The 21,774-nt window shown below is 42.6% G+C and overlaps 2 protein-coding genes across 2 annotated transcripts in view; both read left to right on the forward strand.

The window, feature by feature from the left end:
* Positions 1–3,329, forward strand: part of LOC129825191 (inverted formin-2-like) — a 30,220-nt gene extending 26,891 nt beyond the window's left edge. Inside the window, exon 21 of the mRNA XM_055885082.1 lies at positions 2,541–3,329. Within this exon, the coding sequence (XP_055741057.1) occupies positions 2,541–2,587 (47 nt within the window). The 3' untranslated portion in view covers positions 2,588–3,329. The remainder of the gene's footprint in view (positions 1–2,540) is intronic.
* Positions 3,330–3,587: 258 nt separating this feature from the next.
* LOC129825193 (adenylosuccinate synthetase isozyme 1 B) lies at positions 3,588–20,912 on the forward strand. The gene is made up of 13 exons (XM_055885084.1): positions 3,588–3,881; positions 16,035–16,137; positions 16,277–16,339; positions 16,487–16,537; positions 17,010–17,076; positions 17,364–17,471; positions 17,628–17,709; positions 17,998–18,124; positions 18,532–18,686; positions 18,853–18,977; positions 19,145–19,242; positions 19,404–19,553; positions 19,660–20,912. The coding sequence occupies exons 1-13, from the start codon at positions 3,714–3,716 to the stop codon at positions 19,710–19,712; spliced, it is 1,350 nt and encodes a 449-aa protein (XP_055741059.1). The 5' UTR covers positions 3,588–3,713; the 3' UTR covers positions 19,713–20,912.
* Positions 20,913–21,774: the final 862 nt, after the last annotated feature.

The following is a 21,774-nucleotide window of genomic DNA, read 5'->3' on the forward strand; positions in this document are numbered from 1 at the left end:
TTCTCAATTGTCTTCTTAAAAGAGATCAGGGAACATTTTTCTAGTTTACTCCATATTGGCTTAAGGTTTTTTTTTTTTTTTTCACTTCCCTCTTACTATTAAATAATGACTAGTAACTACATTAATTTTCTTGCCATTTGTCATTGTGTACTTTTACTTTACTGTTATTGCTTTGTTTTGCTGTATTATGTTGTGTAATCACATTCCGGTGTAAAAACCATGGAGAAAAAAAAGTGAAGTGTGCATTGGTCTGAAGCTGAAAAATAAAGAAACTCACATGAGCACCATAATGTGTACTTTCCCTCTACCAAGTTTTTCCAGTACACAGCTTTTACCTACTAAAGTAGCTATGCTGGCCTATTGTACTTCCAACAATGTGTAGGCAGGTTGCTTAGGATTTAAACCTTCTCAAACAGCCTAATTCACATTCTTCGGAGGGATAATGAAATTTACAGTGTCCTGCTTGTAATGTATATAAAGTGCATTCGGAATGTATTCAGAACCCTTGACTTTTTCCACATGTTACGTTACAGCCTTATTCTAAAATTGATTAAATAGTTTTTTCCCTCAATCTACCCACACTATCCAATAATGACAAAGCAAAAACTTTTCTTTATTTTTTTACATTTCTGCACATGTATTAAAAATAAACTGAAATATCACATTTGCATAAGTATTCAGGCCCTTGACTCAGTACTTTGTTGAAGCACCTTTGGCAGCGATTACAGCTTTGAGTGTTCTTGGGTATGACACTACAAGATTGGCTCACTTGTATTTGGGGCGTTTCTCCCATTTTATTTTCTGCAGATCCTCACAAGCTCTGTCAAGTTGAATGGGGAGCATCGCTGCACAGATATTAAGGTCTCTCCAGAGATGTTCGATCTGGTTCAAGTCCAGGCTCTGGCAGGGCCACTCAAGGACATTCAAAGACTTTTCCCGACGCCACTCTTGCATTGTCCTGGTTGTGTGTTTGGGGTCGTTGTCCTGTTAGAGGGTTAACCGTTGCCCCAGTCTGAGGTCCTGAGTGGTCTGGAGCAGGTTTTCATCAAGGATCTTTCTGTACGTTGCTACGTTAATCTTTTCCTTGATCCTGACTAGTCTCCCAGTCCCTGCCGCTGAAAAACATCCCCACAGCATGATGCTGCCACCACCGTGCTTCATCGTAGGGAGGGTGCCAAGTTTCCTCCAGACGTGACACTTGGAATTCAGGCCAAAGAGTTCAACCTTGGTTTCATCAGACCATCATGGTCTAAGAGACTTTAGATGCCTTTTGGCAAACTCCAAATGGGCTGTCGAGCGTTTTACTGAGTGGCTTCTGTCTGGCCACTACCATAAAGGCCTGATTGGTGGAGTGCTGCAGAGGTGGTTGTCCTTCAGAAAGGGTTTCCCATCTCCACATAGGAACTCTGGAGCTCTGTCAGAATGACCGTCAGATTCTTGATCACCTCCCTGACCAAGGCTCTTCTCCCCCAATTGCTCAGTTTGGCCAGGCGGCCAGCTCTAGAAAGAGTCCTGGTGGTTCCAAACTTCTTGCATTTAAGAATGATGGAGGTCACTATGTTCTTGGAGACATTCGATGCTGCAGAAATGTTTTGGTACCTTTCCCCAGATCTGTGCCTTGACCCAATCCTATCTCTGAGCTCTACGGACAATTCCTTTGACCTTATGGCTTGATTATTGCTCTGACATGCACTGTCAACTGTGGGACCTTTTTATATAGACAGGTGTGTGCCTAATCATGTCCAATCAATTGATTTCAACACAGGTGGACTCCAAGTTGTAGAAACATATTTGACCTTGATGTTTCTACAACTTGGAGTCCACAGGATGCACCTGAGCTCAATTTCGAGTCTCATAGAGGGTCGGAATACTTATGTAAACAAGGTATTTCTGATTTTTAATACATTTGCAAACATTTCTACAAACCTGTTTTTGCTTTGTCATTAGGGTTCATTGTGTGTAGATTGAGTAAATGTTTTATTTAATCCATGTTTGAATAAGGCTGTAAAGTAACAAAATGTGGAACAAGTCAAGGGGTTGGAATAATTTCTGTAGGCACTGTATCATTAGGCTGTATATATTTTTACATATAGGCCTGTTGTAAATGTGTATTATTGTAGCATCTTAATTGCAAAAAGAAATATGAAAACACAACTTTTAGCCACGGTTATTTGACAGAGGTAATGAACTGTCCATTGTTCAGCACAGCAATTGATAAAACAGGACCATGTTTTAAAAAACAAGTGTTTCTGAGCTCATGTCAATATTACACAGGTAGCTAACTGTTACAGAAATCGGGAATGCAGACAGGCAGTCCAACACACCACCACTTGTTATATTGGGTACCTACTGACATATGTTAACATTGTTTTATTTAAAAAAAAGGTTAATGTAAGGCATAACTTTAGCTTAGGTGACAGAAGACTGGACAATCATCACACGAGCAAAGGTTATCAACTTTCTCCTCTTGTAGGGCAAATGAAATGCTATAGCTGTGTTGTGTATGCGACTGCACTGATGTCTCTTATCTCTATTTCTAGGTGGACGCAAGAAGAAGGATGAGCCCAAAGGCAAAAAGAAACAATGAACTTTGACTCCATCTTCCAGTGCTCTGTTTTAGCTCTGCCAAACAAATTCTATGGCATAACATACATTTTTATACTGTACTTACAAATATCTATGTCAGCCATGTTTTTCTCGCTGTTTTCAGAAGGAGTAGGCCTACCTAGCGAACCTAGGTTTGTTTTTCAAATGGAGACCTGCCTTATTACACCCATACAGAGGGGTCTTTGTATTATTTACTACATCAGTAAAAGGTAATGTGGCAATGATATCACAGAAACTGCTTGGCAACCAACCACTGCATCATGATGATGGGACCATTTGCACTTTATACTTTCGTCATGGACCTTCAATGTATTGGACACAATTTCAATACATTATTTTAAGAAAGTCAACATTTCTGTGTATAATGTTTAGATGCCAGAATGTTTAAATTTGATATTGGGACAAATGTTTACAATATGCCTACATGTTATGTGGACTTGTTAATACAGCCGCTGTCCTTTCATTTGAAAAATACAGGGCCTATTTAGCCTACAGTCATAGGAGTAGGAATATTGGTTCATGATCAATTAAGTATTACATATTGACTATAATAATCTCACCTGTTTTCAGACACGGTACCAGTTATTGTTTCTTTTTTACACTCTTTGCATTCACACAAGCACAATTATCTGCATTGCAAATAGATTGGATAATCAGAAATGTAATGTAGGCTATTATGTAAATACAATAAAATTATACATTTTGCTTTTAACCACCCCAAATTAGGTTCTATATTTATGTGTAATAGGGACAGTATGTTCACACTTAAGTATTGCATTTTGGGTACATTGGTCCAACACAGTGCGCATCCAAACGAGACAAGCACTTGGAGAATGATTAATTGAAAATGCACACAAAAACACGGCTACACTATATGAATTCTCATTGGCTCTCGCTTGAGTATCACACTCTTGAAACGGAGTGATAAGGGGTCTAAAAATAGACGCGAGATCATGTGTAGTCTATCGCGCACGTGTCTCTACATCAACAGGCGGATAACCCGTATTTGGTTACACCGGACTCAGACTTGAGGGGGTATTTTTCCCATCACATAGGCCTACGGGTTGTCGTTTCTACTGCGCTCGGTGCACTAGTGTAGGCAAAACATGTCTCACAAAGCTTGTTACACAAACCCAGGAGCAGGGGTTAAGCGACCTCGTAACGACACAGGGAACAAGTTGACAGTTGTACTTGGTGCACAATGGGGCGATGAAGGGAAGGGAAAAGTGGTCGACTTGTTGGCGACAGAGTCGGACATCATTTGCAGATGCCAGGTGAGAAAATAAGATTAAAATGTACTATTTTTTTCTTATGTGTTCTTTGTAATATATGCATTTGTTTCTTTTGGAGAAGTTGCACTTGCAAGATAATGGTGGGCAAAGGCGCTCTCTCTCCAAACCTTTGCTTTTTATTTTGGCCCAAATTGCTGTATGCACCGGTTATCTTGCAAGTGCCTTAGTATATTTATTTCTGTGAGAAATGTCACACAGTGTACAGTATGTGCCATTGTGAAAAAATGTATATATTTATTAATTGTGCAGAGTCAGGAGTCATAGCGCGATAGTTAACTTTGTTTCCAGGCGCATGAAAGAAAACATACTGGGCATTCACTATTTCAGCACGGCACCATAGAATGTTGGGTTGAAAGACACTGCGTTTATAAATACAAGCAAATTCCGGTATGTTGTAATAAGAACCCAGCTCAACAGAAGTTTGGAGCTGTGTTGACGTGCATAGCGTATCTATGCAAGCTCTATTACAGTATGGGCTCGGGGAGGCCAGTGCCACAGTGTGCTATACTTTGTTCCAGACAGCCCAAGTGGTAAAGGTCTCAGCGACGTCTGTGGCATGCCGCATTCCCTTCAGTCATGTGGCCTGATAAATGTCAATGCGCATTGAGGCGCGCAACAGCGTTGGTCATCAGAGTAGTGGTAGACTAACCAACTGTGATTTACTGAAGGGGACATATTACAGATTTATTGGAAAAGCTGCTGAAAATATATTGCAACCAATAAAAGTAACAGTGCGAGTTGAGCCTAGCCATCTAACTATTTGAAGAATTTGAACCATTTTTATACCCCTGTTAGCCTATTCTTAAGTGAATGGATCTCAAGCCTCTCACAGTTTGCACCCATTTATTTCAGTGTCTCCCCAGTGGATCCTGATCCCCTATTTGTGAAACAGCTTACAATAGGTCTACATTCCTTTATGCAACTCTAGCCCCACCATGGTGGACTGAATAGACACTGTATCTCTCCTAAATATAACACTGATGTCACCAACGGGAAACTTCATCGATGTCATAGTTAAGTGACTGAGACATAGGTTGTCACGTCGACTAGCATGGTATTCACTAATCATGGCATGTTTGATAAAAAATATGTTAAAATCAAGAATCAATTTAAGAAGCTTTAGCATTTTTTACATTTGGTCACTAAAGAGTTACTGCAACAAAAAATACTGTCTTTTCCCCTGGAATTCTATTTTCATCCAAATTTATCTTGATTTTCCTGAGATGCTTGGGACATCAAGTGAGCACTTTTTCAAGTGATAACACAATACAGGAAGTTAGAGATACACAAAATAAATGGTTATGTTCTTGTCGGCACTGTCGATACAGACCTCCAAAAGATGGAGGCCGAAATATTCTCAATCCAGTAAAGAAAACCATGGCATTTTTTAAGAGTGGTGTTCAATTATCCAAATTGAGAGTGTTGGGCAGTGACAATGGGCAGCAGTGTCCTAAGGTCCCAAGATCACTCACTCTATCATTCTGAGGAATGTGTCTGTGAAGATAAGCCTGTTTTAGTGCATAATGTAATCAAAGAGGAATTTGGGAAAAGTAAAGATATTTCACTGAACTATGACAAACGTGCTAAACCCTCAAGGTTCCAAATTTTACATTCTTCTGAAATAAAATCTTCCTTATTCAATATGTCAAAATTGTGTTTTATCTCCAGACTTTTGTTTGCATGTCTTACTGATATTGTATACTGTAACTATTTTTCTAGATTCATTATTTGATTCTTGCTTCATATTGTTCACTCTGTATTCATTTTCGGTGCTAGAGTAAAATTATTTGGATCAGGACATTCTGGTCTTTTGACTGACAAATCAACACTGGTCTTTGTTAGAAAGTAACCTTAGAAATATGGCAGGGTGAATCTATATGAAGCTTCTGCTGATGACAGAGATGTCTTAATGTTTATTTATGTGATTGGCAATAAAAAGTGTTAGCATTTGCACATTTAGTTTCCTCTTTGGCATTGAGGAAGGAAGGGATTGAGACTGGTATTGGTAAACCCAACCGAGAGCTGCCCAGTGACGCAAGCTTACCAGACTAGCTAAATGCTTTTTATGCTCGCTTCGAGGTAAGCAACACTGAAGCATGCATGAGAGCACCAGCTGTTCCGGACGACTGTGTGATCATGCTCTCCGTAGCCGATGTGAGCAAGACCTTTAAACAGGTCAACATTCACAAGGCCGCGGGGTGTCAGTGAAAAAATACATATTTACTTGATTTGTTTGATATTAATGGTAAACAATTATATATTTAACTAAGAGTAAGGCTGAGTTTTTATGGTGTCCACTCTAGCTTCCTGGAGATAGTCTGTGCGTTGAGGAAATAGATTTTACTAGAGGGCTATAAAACTTTACAGCCACATTCATTTCTGTGACCAGTGGTGCACTGGGGAGATGTATTCCATGGAAAGGATGTGGGGTGGAGATGGACTGGAACAAAGGGTCCTAGACATCCTGGCATCAGGGAAATTAATCCAGGGTTGGGGGTTAGAACAATACCATGTGCTGTTAATGACGGGATGAACCCAAAGTGGCTTATGATGCTTTTTGATCTGCCTGAGAAGGATGGAACTAAGCATTCTTAGTGTCCTATATAAGATGTCTGTTTTTCATTGTTAGGGAAGCTCTCGGCAACACAACTTAGAGTGTGCGGTCGACGGTTTCCTTATTGCAATAACTAATCGATGTTGAATAAAGATGATTGTTTGAATAATTGTCCAAGTCAATCAAATGTATTTATAAAGCCCTTCTTACATCAGCTGATGTCACAAAGTCAGTCTTAATGATGTCACTAGCAGCATACCACCCTGCATACCACTGCTGGCTTGCTTCTGAAGCTAAGCAGGGTTGGTCCTGGTCAGTCCCTGGATGGGAGACCAGATGCTGCTGGAAGTGGTGTTGGAGGGCCAGTAGGAGGCACTCTTTCCTCTGGTCTAAAAAATATCCCAATGCCCCAGGGCAGTGATTGGGGACACTGCCCTGTGTAGGGTGCCGTCTTTCGGATGGGACGTTAAACGGGTGTCCTGACTCTCTGAGGTCATTAAAGATCCCATGGCACTTATCGTAAGAGTAGGGGTGTTAACCCCGGTGTCCTGGCTAAATTCCCAATCTGGCCTTCAAACCATCATGGTCACCTAATAATCCCCAGTTTACAATTGGCTCATTCATCCCCCTCCTCTCCCCTGTAACTATTCCCCAGGTCGTTGCTGCAAATGAGAACGTGTTCTCAGTCAACTTACCTGGTAAAATAACGGTAAAATAAAATAAATAAAAATAAATAAAAAAGTGCTGTACAGAAACCCAGCCTAAAACAGCAAGCAATGCAGGTGTAGAAGCACGGTGGCTAGGAAAAACTCCCTAGAAAGGCCAGAACCTAGGAAGAAACCTAGAGAGGAACCAGGCTATTAGGGGTGGCCAGTCCTCTTCTAACTGTGCCGGGAATTATAACAGAACATGGCCAAGATGTCCAAATGTTCATAAATGCTCAATAGATGAGGGTCAAATAATAATAATCACAGTGGTTGTAGAGGGTGCAACAGGTCAGCACCTCAGGAGTAAATGTCAGTTGGCTTTTCATAGCCTATCATTCAGAGTATTTCTACCGCTCCTGCTGTCTCTAGAGAGTTGAAAACAGCAGGTCTGGGACAGGTAGCAGGTCCGGTGAACAGGTCAGGGTTCCATAGCCGCAGGCAGAACAGTTGAAACTGGAGCAGCAGCACGACCAAGTGGACTGGGGACAGCAAGGAGTCATCAGGCCAGGTAGTCCTGAGGCATGATCTTAGGGCTCAGGTCCTCTGAGAGAGAGAGAGAGAAAGAGAGAAAAAGAGAGAGCGTACTTAAATTCACACAGGACACCGGATAGACAGGATAAATACTCCAGATATAACAGACTGACCCTAGCCCCATGACAGGTAAACTATTGCAGCATACAGTGGGGAGAACAAGTATTTGAAACACTGCCGATTTTGCAGGTTTTCCTACTTACAAAGCATGTAGAGGTCTGTAATTTTTATCATAGGTACACTTCAACTGTGAGAGACAGAATCTAAAACAAAAATCCAGAAAATCACATTGTATGATTTTTAAGTAATGAATTTGCATTTTATTGCATGACATAAGTATTTGATACATCCGAAAAGCAGAACTTAATATTTGGTACAGAAACCTTTGTTTGCAATTACAGAGATCATACGTTTCCTGTAGTTCTTGACCAGGTTTGCACACACTGCAGCAGGGATTTTGGCCCACTCCTCCATACAGACCTTCTCCAGATCCTTTAGGTTTCGGGGCTGTCGCTGGGCAATACGGACTTTAAGCTCCCTCCAACGATTTTCTATTGGGTTCAGGTCTGGAGACTGGCTAGGCCAGATGCTTCTTACGGAGCCACTCCTTAGTTGCCCTGGCTGTTAGACCTGTATGTTTCAGGTCGTTGTCATGCTGGAAGACCCAGCCACGACCCATCTTCAATGCTCTTACTGAGGGAAGGAGGTTGTTGGCCAAGATCTCGCGATACATGGCCCCATCCATCCTCCCCTCAATACAGTGCAGTCGTCCTGTCCCCTTTGCAGAAAAGCATCCCCAAAGAATGATGTTTCCACCTAAATGCTTCACGGTTGGGATGGTGTTTTTGGGGTTGTACTCATCCTTCTTCCTCCAAACACAGCGAGTGGAGTTTAGACCAAAAAGCTCTATTTTTGTCTCATCAGACCACATTACCTTCTCCCATTCCTCCTCTGGATCATCCAGATGGTCATTGGCATGCGCTGCAGGATTTTAATCCATGACGGCGTAGTGTGTTACTAATGGTTTTCTTTGAGACTGTGGTCCCAGCTCTCTTCAGGTCATTGACCAGGTCCTGCCGTGTAGTTCTGGGCTGATCCCTCACCTTCCTCATAATCATTGATGCCCCGCGAGGTGAGATCTTGCATGGAGCCCCAGACCGAGGGTGATTGACCGTCATCTTGAACTTCTTCCATTTTCGAATAATTGCGCCAATAGTTGTTGCCTTCTCACCAAGCTGCTTGCCTATTGTCCTGTAGCCCATCCCAGCCTTGTGCAGGTCTACAATTTTATCCCTGATGTCCTTACACAGCTCTCTGGTCTTGGCCATTGTGGAGAGGTTGGAGTCTGTTTGATTGAGTGTGTGGACAGGTGTCTTTTATACAGGTAACGAGTTCAAACAGGTGCAGTTAATACAGGTAATGAGTGGAGAACAGGAGGTCTTCTTAAAGAAAAACTAACAGGTCTGTGAGAGCCGGAATTCTTACTGGTTGGTAGGTGATCAAATACTTATGGCATGCAATAAAATGCAAATGAATTACTTAAAAATCATACAATGTGATTTTCTGGATTTTTGTTTTAGATTCCGCCTCTCACAGTTGAAGTGTAGCTATGATAAAAATTGCAGACCTCTACATGCTTTGTAAGTAGGAAAACCTGCAAAATCGGCAGTGTATCAAATACTTGTTCTCCCCACTGTAAATACTGGAGGTTGAGATAGGAGGGGTCTGGAGACACTGTGGCCTCGTCCGACGATTACCCCCGGACAGGGCCAAACAGGCAGAATATAACCCCACCTACTCTGCCAAAGCACAGCCCCCACACCACTAGACGGATATCTTCAACCACCAACTTAACATCTCCCCCACGGCACAACCCAAGGGGGGGTGCCAACCTGGACAGGCAGACCACGTCAGTGACTCAACCCACTCAAGTGACGTACCCCTCCTTGGGATGGCATGGAAGAGTACCAGTAAGCCAGTCATTCAGCCCCTGTAATAGGGTTTGAAGCAGAGAATCCCAGTGGAGAGAGGGGAACCGGCCAGGCAGAGACAGCAAGGGCGGTTCGTTGCTCCAGTGCCTTTCCGTTCACCTTCACACTCCAGACTACACTCAATCAAAGGACCTACTGAAGAGATGAGTCTTCAATAAAGTCTTAAAGGTGGAGACCGAGTCTGCGTTTCTCACATGGATAGGCAGACCATTCCATAAAAATTGAGCTCTATAGGAGAAAGCCCTGCCTCCAGCTGTTTGCTTAGAAATTCTAGGGACAGTAAGGAGGCATGTGTCTTGTGACCGTAGCGTACGTGTAGGTATGTACGGCAGGACCAAATCAGAAAGATAGGTAGGAGCAAGCCCATGTAATGCTTTGTAGGTTAGCAGAAAAACCTTGAAATCGGCCCTTGCCTTAACAGGAAGCCAGTGTAGAGAGGCTAGCACTGGAGTAATATGATAGAATGTTGTGGTTATAGTCAAGATTCTAGCAGCCGTGTTTAGCACTAACTGAAGTTTATTTTGTGCTTTATCCGGGTAGCCGGAAAGTAGAGCATTGCAGTAGTCTAACCTAGAAGTGACAAAAGCATGGATTAATTTTTCTGCATCATTTTTGGACAGAAAGTTTCTGATTTTTGCAATGTTACGTAGATGTAAAAAAGCTGTCCTTGAAACAGTCTTGATGTGTTCATAAAAAGAGAGATCAGGGTCCAGAGTAACACCGAGAACGCCGAGGTCCTTCAAAGTTTTATTTGAGACGACTGTACAACCATCAAGATACATTTTCAGATTCAACAGAAGATCTCTTTGTTTCTTGGAACCTAGAAATAGCATCTCTGTTTTGTCCAAGTTTAAAAGTAGAACATTTGCCACCATCCACTTGCTTATGTCTGAAACACAGGCTTCCAGGGAGGGCAATTTTGGGGCTTCACCATGTTTCATCGAAATGTACAGCTGTGTGTCGTCCGCATAGCAGTGAAAGTTAACATTATGTTTCCGAATGACATCCCCAAGAGGTAAAATATATAGTGCAAGCAATAGTGTTCCTTAAACAGGGCCTTGAGGAACACCAACATTTACAGTTGATTTGTCAGAGGACAAACCATCCACAGAGACAAACTGATATCTTTCCGACAGATAAGATCTAAACCAGGCCAGAACTTGTCCGTGTAGACCAATTTGGGTTTCCAATCTCTCCAAAAGAATGTGGTGATCGATGGTATCAAAAGCAGCACTAAGGTCTAGGAGCACGAGGACAGATGCAGAGCCTCGGTATGACGCCATTAAAAGGTAATTTACCACCTTCACAAGTGCAGTCTCAGTGCTATGATGGGGTCTAAAACCAGACTGAATCATTTCGTATACATTGTTTGTCTTCGGGAAGGCAGTGAGTTGCCGCGCAACAACTTTTTCAATTTTTTTTGAGAGGAATGGGAGATTCGATATAGGCCGATAGTTTTTTATATTTTCTGGGTCAAGGTTTGACTTTTTCAAGAGAGGCTATATGTCACGCCCTGACCTTAGAGAGCTTTTTATGTCTCTATTTTGGTTTGGTCAGGGTGTGATTTGGGTGGGCATTCTATGTTCCTTTTTCTATGTTTTGTATTTCTTTGTTTTGGCGGTTATGGTTCTCAATCAGGGTCAGCTGTCTATCGTTGTCTCTGATTGGGAACCATACTTAGGTAGCTTTTCCCCACCGATGCTTTGTGGGTAGTTATTTTCTGTTTTGTGTTTCTGCACCTGACAGAACTGAAGCTTGCTTCAGAGCTCTGGTATTTTCTGTATACCAGGGAGATAGTTTCTTATGATAAATGTTTTTTGTTTTTAGGGGTGCGACTGCATCTAGGGTATTGCGCAAGGTTAAATTGAGTTCCTCAGTTAGGTGGTTAACTGATTTTTGTTCCTCTGACATCCTTGGGTAGGTGGAGAGAGTCTGGAAGGACATCTAGGAATCTTTGGGTTGTCCTAGAATTTATAGCACGGCTTTTTATGATCCTTGGTTGGGGTCTGAGCAGATTATCTGTTGCGATTGCAAACATAATAAAATGGTGGTCCGATAGTCCAGGATTATGAGGAAAAACATTAAGATCCACAACATTTATTCCACGGGACAAAACTAGTTCCAGAATATGACTGTGGCAGTGAGTAGGTCCGGAGACATGTTGGACAAAACCCACTGAGTCGATGATGGCTCTGAAAGCCTTTTGGAGTGGGTCTGTGTTCACTTTTCCATGTGAATATTAAAGTCACCAAAAATGTGAATATTATCTGCCATGACTACAAGGGCCGATAGGAATACAGGGAATTCAGTGAGGAACGCTGTATATGGCCCAGGAGGCCTGTAAACAGTAGCTATAAAAAAAAGTGATTGAGTAGGCTGCATAGATTTCATGAATAGAAGCTCAAAAGATGAAAAGCCTTCTTTTCTTTTTTTTTTGCTATTGTAAATGTTAGCAGCACCTCCGCGCGGGGTATATGGTCACTAGTGTAACCAGGAGGTGAGGCCTCATTTAACACAGTAAATTCATCAGGCTTAAGCCATGTTTCAGTCAGGCCACTCACATCAAGATTATGATCAGTGATTAGTTCATTGACTATAACTGCTTTGGAAGTGAGGGATCTAACATTAAGTAGCATTAAGTAGTAGTATTTTGAGATGTGAGATATCACAATCTCTTTCAATAATGGCAGGAATGGAGGAGGTCTTTATTCCAGTGAGATTGCTAAGGCGAACACCGCCATGTTTAGTTTTGCCCAACCTAGATCGAGGCACAGACACGGTCTCAATTGGGGATAGCTCAGCTGACTACACTGACTGTGCTAGTGGCAGGCTCCACTAAGCTGGCAGGCTGGCTAACAGCCTGCTGCCTGGCCTGCACCCTATCTCATTGTGGAGCTAGGGGAGTTAGAGCACTGTCTATGTTCGTAAATAAGATGAGAGCACCCCTCCAGCTAGGATGGAGTCCGTCACTCCTCAACAGGCCAGGCTTGGTCCTGTTTGTGGGTGAGTCCCAGAAAGAGGGCCAATTATCTACAAATTCTTTCTTTTGGGAGGGGCAGAAAATAGTTTTCAACCAGCAATTGCGTTGTGAGACTCTGCTGTAGAGCTCATCACTCCCCCTAACTGGGAGGGGGCCATAGACAATTACTTGACGCCGACACATCTTTCTAGCTGATTTACACGCTGAAGCTATGTTGCGCTTGGTGACCTCTGACTGTTTCATCCTAACATCGTTGGTGCAGACGTGGATAACAATATCCCTATACTCTCTACACTCGCCAGTTTTAGCTATAGCCAGCACCATCTTCAGATTAGCCTTAACGTCGGTAGCCCTGCCCCCTGGTAAACAGTGTATGATCGCTGGATGATTCGTTTTAAGTCTAATACTGCGGGTAATGGAGTCGCCAATGACTAGGGTTTTCAATTTGTCATAGCTAATGGTGGGAGGCTTCGGCGTCTCAGACCCCGTAATGGGAGGAGTAGAGACCAGAGAAGGCTCTGCCTCTGACTCCAACCCATTGCTTAATGGGGAGAACCGGTTGAAAGTTTCTGGCAGCTGAATGAGCGACACCGGTTGAGCATTCCTACAGCATTTCCTTCCAGAAGCCATGAGAAAATTGTTCAGCTGCGGGGACTATGCGAGGGGATTTATACTACTATCTGTACTTACTGGTGGCACAGACGCTGTTTCATCCTTTCCTACACTTAAACTACCTTTGCCTAACGTTTACGTCTGAAGCTGGGCTTGCAGCACAGCTATCCTCGCCATAAGGCGGTCGTTCTCCTGTATATTATACAGCGACTGCAATTAGAAGGCATCATGTTAATGTTACTACTTAGCTTTGGCTGATGGAGGTCCTGACGAACCACGTCCAGATAAAGCGTCCTGGGTGAAAAAGTTGAATGAAAAAAGTTGAGTGAGAGAAAAACTAAAAATATAAACGGTAATTAAAAAGCAAAAACCATAAAGTTGGCAGGAAGCAAAGTAAGGTTAGCAACAAACCGCACAGCAGCACGTAAACAAGTCTACAAGTTGTGACCGGAGTCTCTCTTAGTACTGAAATTTCCACTACAGGGGCCAGACATATTACCAGGACGTGTACTCAGAGCATGCACGAACCAACTGGCAAGTGTCTTCACTGACATTTTCAACCTCTCTGTGACGGAGTCTGTAATACCAACATGTTTCTAACAGACCATCATAGTGCCTGTGCCAAAGAAAGCAAAGGTAACCTGCCTAAATGACTACCGCCCCGTAGCACTCACGTCGGTAGTGCTTTGAAAGGCTGTGCTTTGAAAGGCTGGTCATGACTCACATCAATACCATCATCCCCCTATATCCACTTCAATTCGTATACCGTCCCAACAGATCCACAGATGACGAGATCTCAATCGCACGCCACACTGCCCTTTCCCACCTGGACAAAAGGAACACATATGAGAATGCTGTTCATTGACTACAGCTCAGCGTTCAACACCCTAGTGCCCACAAAGCTCATCACTAAGCTAAGGACCCTGGGACTAAACACCTCCCTCTGCAACTGGATCCTGGACTTCCTGACGGGCCGCCCCCAGGTGGTAAGGGTAGGCAACAACACATCTGCCACGCTGATCCTCAACAATGGGGCCCCTCAGGGGTGCGTGCTTAGTCCCTTCCTGTACTCCCTGTTCACCCACGACTGCATGGCCAAGCATGACTCCAATACCATCATTAAGTTTGCTGACGACACAGCAGTGGTAGCCCTGATCACTGACAACGATGAGACAGCCTATAAGGAGGAGGTCAGAGACCTGGCAGTGTGATGCCAGGACAACAACCTCTCCCTCAATGTGAGCAAGACAAAGGAACTGATTGTGGATTACAGGAAAAGGAGGGCCGAACAGACCCCCATTAACATTGACGGGGCTGTAGTGGAGCAGGTTGAGAGTTTAAAGTTCCTTGGTGTCCACCAACAAACTATCATGGTCCAAACACACCAAGACAGTCGTGAAGAGGGCACGACAACACCTTTTCCACCTCAGGAGATTGAAAAGATTTGGCATTGGTCCCCAGATCCTCAAAAAGTTATACAGATGCACCATCGAGAGCATCCTGACCAGTTACATCACCGCCTGGTATGGTAACTGCTCCTCATCCGACTGTAAGGTGCTACAGAGGGTAGTGCGTACGGCCCAGTACACCACTGGGGCCAAGCTTCCTGCAATCCAGGACCTATATAATAGGTGGTGCCAAGTCATAGATTATTCTCTCCACTACCGCATGGCAAGCGCTACCGGAGCGCCAAGTCTAGGTCCAAAAGGCTTCTTAACAGCTTCTACCCCCAATCCATAAGACTGCTGAACAATTAATCAAATGACCACCTGGACTATTTGCATTGACCCCCCCCCCCCCTTTGTTTTTATACTGCTGTTACTTGCTGTTTATTATCTATGCATAGTCACTTTACCCCTACCTGTATGTACAAATTAACTCAACTAACCTTTATCCCCGCACATTGACTCGGGTACCGGCACCCACTGTATATAGCCTTGTTCTTGTTTTTTTATTGTGTTACTTTAAAAAATATATATTATTATTTCTTTCTAAAATATTTTCTTAACTCTATTTCTTGATCTGTATTGTTGGTTAAGGGCTTGTAAGTAAGCATTTCACGGTAAGGTCTACATCTGTTGTATTCGGCGCATGTGACAAATACAATTTGATTTGATTTGATAAGTCTGTGGTCCCACTGGTGGAGACGTAAGAAAGGTTCCTGCAGAAGGACAGGAGTGACATGCAGCTGCAGAGGAGATACTGGAAGTAACAACATACACATAACTTTTAGGACAATAATAAAAGGTCCTTATAGGTAACATTTCAAGTCCTCAAAGATTCTTCAAATGGGCTCATTTCTGTCTCCACCTATGCATTATTCAACAAGCAAAAGAAAATAGTGAACTATCCTTTGTGCTAAGAAAGAGTTTGGGCTTGTCACTAGTTTACTGCTAAGGATCTATTTGTCCCTGGTTGCACAGATAAGAGGGTGTCCGTTTGTGGTGCCCCTCTTCCTCTAGCGTGCCTGCCAGGCCCAGGGGATAAGGAGGAGTTACATGCCTGGGGAAGCATGGATACATGAGAAGGGCATACTGCCCCGGTCACTGCTGCTGCTAAAATAGCTCATCCTCTAGTACTGCAGATTGTGGGTTAGTTTGATGTGGGAAGACCTACTGTATTTCCCCAGGCATGTTATAGTGTGACCAACCAGTCTTGTGTATCTACAGACATTGGATAATTGTTGGATGAGATAAACTAACCCATACAGTTATCACATTCCTGAGTGCCCTCTCTGTTCTTCTTGTTCTCTGGCCACAGGGCGGTAACAACGCAGGTCACACGGTGGTGGTGGATGGGAAGGAATATGACTTCCACCTCCTACCCAGCGGGATCATCAACTCCAAAGCTCTTTCCGTGATCGGTGTGTACATCCCTAATCCCTGTCTTCAGCAGCTTGCACTAACCAGTCACTCGGCTCTTTGGTTTGCCAGTTGTAGGCCTACCATCCAATCATAGCCCACTGTGTATTCTTACACAGAACATCCCTTCTGTCTCTGCAGGCAATGGTGTGGTCATTCATCTGCCAGGCTTGTTTGAAGAAGCTGAAAAAAATGAAAAGAAAGGTGGGAAGATTTTGATATCAACATTAAGTAGCGTAATTGGCCTATAGTTTGTCTTAGAATGTGCATGTTGAAAATCCATTTAGAAAGGAACAGCAGATGAGAGAACAGAGTGATTTTGCATAACTATTTTATGTTTCCATCCCACAGGCCTTAAAGACTGGGAGAAGAGACTGATCATCTCAGACAGGGCCCACATTGGTAACTAACACTCTTATTGGAAAACAGCTGCATTTAGAGGAGAGGGCAAAGGACATGTAGTTCAGATAGTGCTAAAAACAGATAAAACAAACAGTTGTTTGTTGAGAGTAACAGATGTGGTGTGATAGGATATAATTGATTATTGCTGATTGCCCACCAATCAATTGCTGATTGATTTATGTTAGTACTTTTTACAGTTACTGTAGGTTATGTAACAATATGGCAATACAATATTTAATATAGTTTGTGTTGTGACAACAGTTTGACATTGATCAGCTGACCAGCTGTGAGATGTAGTGAGATGATTTTAAGAATACTTTTTTACAGTGCTGGTTAACAGTTGTTGCAGATAATTTTAGGACATGGAGAGACATTTATCCCATACTCTCACATGTTCCGATGGCATGTTCTGCTGTTGACAGGCATATGTTTGTGTCCGTGGTGTGAAATAACCTGTTTACCCTTTGGACAGTGTTTGACTTTCACCAGGCAGTTGACGGGCTCCAGGAGGTACAGAGAGAAGCACAGGAAGGGAAAAAGTAAGAACTGGAAATTACACCTTCTTCTGCAGGACTCAAACAACACTTTACTAAAGCCTGCAGGTGTAATGTATTATGATGCATTTAGAATGCATTGTAAAACTTGTCATAAATCATGATACATTATAAAAGCATGCGATGCTTGTAACATGTTATTAAGCATTACCTGCATGCTTTAAGTAAAGTGTTACCAGATTAATTGTTTTATAAGAATCATAATTCCTGTAGTGTTGAAATGCCTATATTCCTCAAATATAGTGTTGTAATTCATAATTTACTTCATACAGTATTGGAACCACAAAGAAAGGCATCGGACCAACCTACTCAAGCAAAGCATCACGTACGGGGCTGCGTATCTGTGACCTTCTAGCTGATTTCAAAGACTTTTCTATGAGGTAAGTCTCACCATCATCACCTTCATCTTCACTCACAGAGGCTGAGGGTTATGGGGAGTGCCAGTTTGGCATTTGGCTCTCTGGACAATGGGAACATTTATTATGGACATATTGCTACAGTATATTCATGTTCTTCTGATGGTGGCTTGGTTCTAGGTTCAAGAACCTTGCTCAGCAGTACCAGGCCATGTTCCCCACATTGGAGGTAGATGTTGACGGTCAACTGAAGAAATTAAAGGTGGATTTCATGAAGTGTGCATTTTTTATGTGTTTGTTTGTGTTGACATGGCGATGGGGTAAATACCCCTCGGCTATTAGAAAAAGTATGTCAGAATTGTAACAGAGTGGACACACTCATAACTCATCATCATCAACCCATAATAACCATGAAATCCTCTCAGTCATGGGGTGAGGTCTAAATTTAGCATCGGAGAAGCAGATGAGAATTACAGTAGCTCTGCTCTCATGATCCATCTATCCATACATTAGGAACAAATCGAATCTTGCATCCTGTCTAATCATACAGGAGTATGCTGAGCGGATAAGACCCATGGTGCGAGACGGTGTCTATTTCATGTACGATGCTATTAATGGACCCCCTAAGAAGATTCTGGTGGAGGGAGCGAACGCTGCCCTGCTTGACATTGACTTTGGTAAGGGAATTCTATACTCCCCTATGGCTGACTGTATGAGACGGTTATAGACGCATGAATATGAGTAAGCACTGTTAGCCCAAGAGAAATGGTACTCACTACAGTAAGTTGCTCTGGATAAGAGTGTCTGCTAATTTACTAAAATATAATAGTATGTTCATAGGCATGGTATGTTTCCTTAGAATGGGTTTGTGTTTGGTTTCTTAAGATAGGCTCAACAACTATTTGGGTCGACACAGTCCTTGTTTACACCTGTTGACAAAACCACATATACAGTATTCATTATAATGAAAAATGACATTTTAAAGGAAGACATTCCCCCACACAGTTTGCTAGCAAATGGTCTGGTGCACATCCATGAGGCTATCAGAAATGCATCCCTTTAGAATGTTGCTCTCGTCTCCCAGGAACATACCCATTTGTGACATCATCAAACTGTACCGTGGGTGGTGTATGTACCGGACTGGGCATCCCCCCTCTGAACATTGGTGATGTGTATGGGGTAGTGAAGGCCTACACGACTAGAGTGGGCATCGGTGCGTTCCCCACAGAACAACTCAATGTGAGTCAAACCCCAAACATGATACACTAAATGCAAGTAAGAGGAGCTAAAGAATGAAGAACATAATGCCAGAATTCAAATGCAAAGTAGTCAAGTCTACACAGAATAGAGTAGTTGAAGGTCTGATTGCTCAGACCAGCTTCTCTGCTGTCATCTGTCCTTACAGGAGGTTGGAGAGCTGCTGCAGACGCGGGGCCATGAGGTGGGCGTGACCACAGGGAGGAAGAGACGCTGTGGTTGGCTGGATCTGGTCATCCTGCGTTACGCCAACATGATCAACGGCTTCACTGCGTGAGTGTCACAGCAGGGTTTGCCCTGCCCCAAATGTTGTGCAGTCCTGTTACCTTTATAGAAAATGTGGGCCATATTGCCACCTACTGGATCTTATGTGTGTGTGGGGGGGGGGGACAAGAGAGGAGAGATACATGTTACATTTTTCCCTTGTTTTTCAATCACAGGTTTGCATTAACCAAACTTGATATCCTTGATGTGATGGATGAAATCAAAGTGGGAGTCTCTTATAAGCTCAATGGCAAAAAGATTCCCTATTTCCCAGGTAAGACTGACTGAATTTAGTAGTGTATATATTCCTCTATACATGTATGTGATGAAAGAAACAAAGAATTGGCTTGGCTTCATAAGATTAATTTGTACATTTTTTCCACTAAACCTTTCTCCATGGACTGTATGACCCATGTCTCCTCCCTGTCTTCTCAGCTAACATGGACGTCTTGCAGAAAGTGGAAGTGGAGTACGAGAAACTGCCTGGCTGGAAGAGTGACACCTCAGCCTGTAGGAAGTGGGAAGATCTGCCAGTCAAAGCCCAGAACTACATCCGCTTTGTGGAGATCCACGTTGGCGTACCCAGTAAGTATTATATTCCAAAATCAGGACCTACATGCTGTTTTAAAAATAACGAGATCAATACATAAAAACTTTTCAATGGCTCTTAATCAATGTTTTCTCTTTCTAGTCAAATGGGTTGGAGTGGGCAAGGCCAGGGAGTCTATGATCCAGATGTTCTAGGACACGACACCTTCCTCCATCCTTCCTCTCTCCATGAAGGTGAATTGAGGTGCTATGGTTTTATCTGCCCTGGTCAGATTTCCTCTGTTTTGAAAATGTTTTTCCTACTTTACGGGGCTGTCGCAGCCACACAAAGTGAGCAAATATGAGACTTTGAGACATGTTCAGAAAATACTTATATTGATTGTGTCACAGTGGCTCTTCTCTGTTGCAATTTACAAACTGTGAAATTATTTTAGTTGAGTTCAGATAGACTTGTTTATGTCCCAATTCCTTTCTTTGCACTGATATAGCATTTGAGTATTTTGCTAAATATTGTTTTGATTTGACATTACTGTCATGTCAGGTAGCCTATGTTGTTTAGACTTGAATGAATCTTGGCCAGTATCTGATGCCTAATACTTGCATGCTGATGTAGAACGACAGCTGAAAAAACTATTTTGAACAATGTGCAATGGCCAGAATTATGTAGTCATGAGTATAACATTTTATCTTTTATTTAACCTTTATTTAACTAGGCACTTCAGTTAAGAACAAATTCTTATTTATAATGACGGCCTACCAAGAGGCAGGGACGTGGGCTGGGATTTTTAAAAAGTTGGGCGAAACACACATCACGACAGGAGAGACACCACAACACTACATAAAGAGAGACCTAAGACAACAACACAACACAGCATGGCAGCAACACAACACAGCATGGTAGTAACACAAACATGGTGCAAACATTGTTTGGCACAGACAACAGCACAAAGGGCCAGAAGGTAGAGACAACAATATATCATGTGAAGCAGCCACAAGTGTCAGTAAGCTTGTCCATGATTGAGTCTTTGAATGTAGAGATGTTGTGGTCGTAGAGATGTAGAGATGTTGAATGTAGAGGTGTAAATGATGTGTCCTGTATCATGTTGTCCACATTTTGTTGAAAGCGCACAGGGATCCATTTTTTTTGCTTCTGTGACACATTTGATGATATAAAACAAATTTATTTTTGAACCAATCAAATCTCAGTCCCGATGTATTTTTGCACCCGTCAAATTTCTGTTTTTCGTAATATTATGTCCCCCATTGATACTGTACTATAACAGCTAAGATGGCACTGTGATACCACAAAAGTTATCTAGTGCAATATTGTTACAAGTAGAAATCTTTAAGAAGTGGAAATCTGATATGCAAATAAATCTGTTATATTGCACAATTGATCTGTTGTGTTTTGTCTATTTTGTCTTTGGCACACCCTTCTGTCAAGAAAAGATACAAATAGTCACAACTCTGGTGAATACTGAGGAAATAGTGTCATCTGCTGGACTAGGTTATTTTAATTGGCAACAGTCTGAAGTGGTTTCCTCTCTCTATCTCCGGCTGCATTTACACAGGCAGACCAATTTGGATCTTATTGATCACTAATTGGTCTTTTGACCAATCAGACCAGCTCTGAGTAAGCTCTGATGTGAAAACAACTGATGTGATCGATCAAAAGACCAATTAGTGGAAAAAAGATCAGAATGCCTGTGTAAACAGGAAACCACTTCAGACTGTCACAGCCTCCTTTCCTTTATCTGTTCTAATCTGAGAACACAATAGGTGAAATAGTACATTGTAAAATGTCATTCAAGGGACTTGCTTCCAACTATCAGAACTTAAAATCCCTCTATTTATTTGGCACTGGTGTGGATTGTAACCTGCTACGGATCAGTGGTGATGCGAACTTTGTCTTCATTTGGTCTCATCAGAAAGTCTAGTACCACTACATTGCTGAAATATTGGCAATGAGGCTCCTGTGCTCCAGTTTGGACGTTTAGGTTATCTGATTAAGACCCTTTCAAATTAAATCCCAGCCACTTTTACCACACCTGCTCCCCATGACCCTTCCTCTCCCCTCCGAGTGTCACCCCAGAAGGGTGTCACTTCCCTGAAAATAGCCAGTTACTGTGACCCAGGGATGGCCTGTTTAATGAGAAGGTCAGGGCAAATTAGATAAGAGCCTGCTGGAGTTTCTCATTCGGTAAGCAAGGGGCCATTTTGGCTCTTTTATTGACAATAAATCCATAGTTGCTGTGAG

Source organism: Salvelinus fontinalis, chromosome 27 (genome assembly GCF_029448725.1).
Source record: "Salvelinus fontinalis isolate EN_2023a chromosome 27, ASM2944872v1, whole genome shotgun sequence".
Classification (NCBI taxonomy): domain Eukaryota; kingdom Metazoa; phylum Chordata; class Actinopteri; order Salmoniformes; family Salmonidae; genus Salvelinus; species Salvelinus fontinalis.

Coding starts and splice junctions, on each gene's coding strand:
- LOC129825193 (XM_055885084.1), top strand. CDS start 3,714: ATGTCTCACAAAGCTTGTTACACAAACCCAGGAGCAGGGGTTAAGCGA. Junction 18,125..18,531: donor CCTGCTTGACATTGACTTTG/GTAAGGGAATTC, acceptor CTCGTCTCCCAG/GAACATACCCATTTGTGACA. Junction 19,243..19,403: donor AAAGATTCCCTATTTCCCAG/GTAAGACTGACT, acceptor CTGTCTTCTCAG/CTAACATGGACGTCTTGCAG.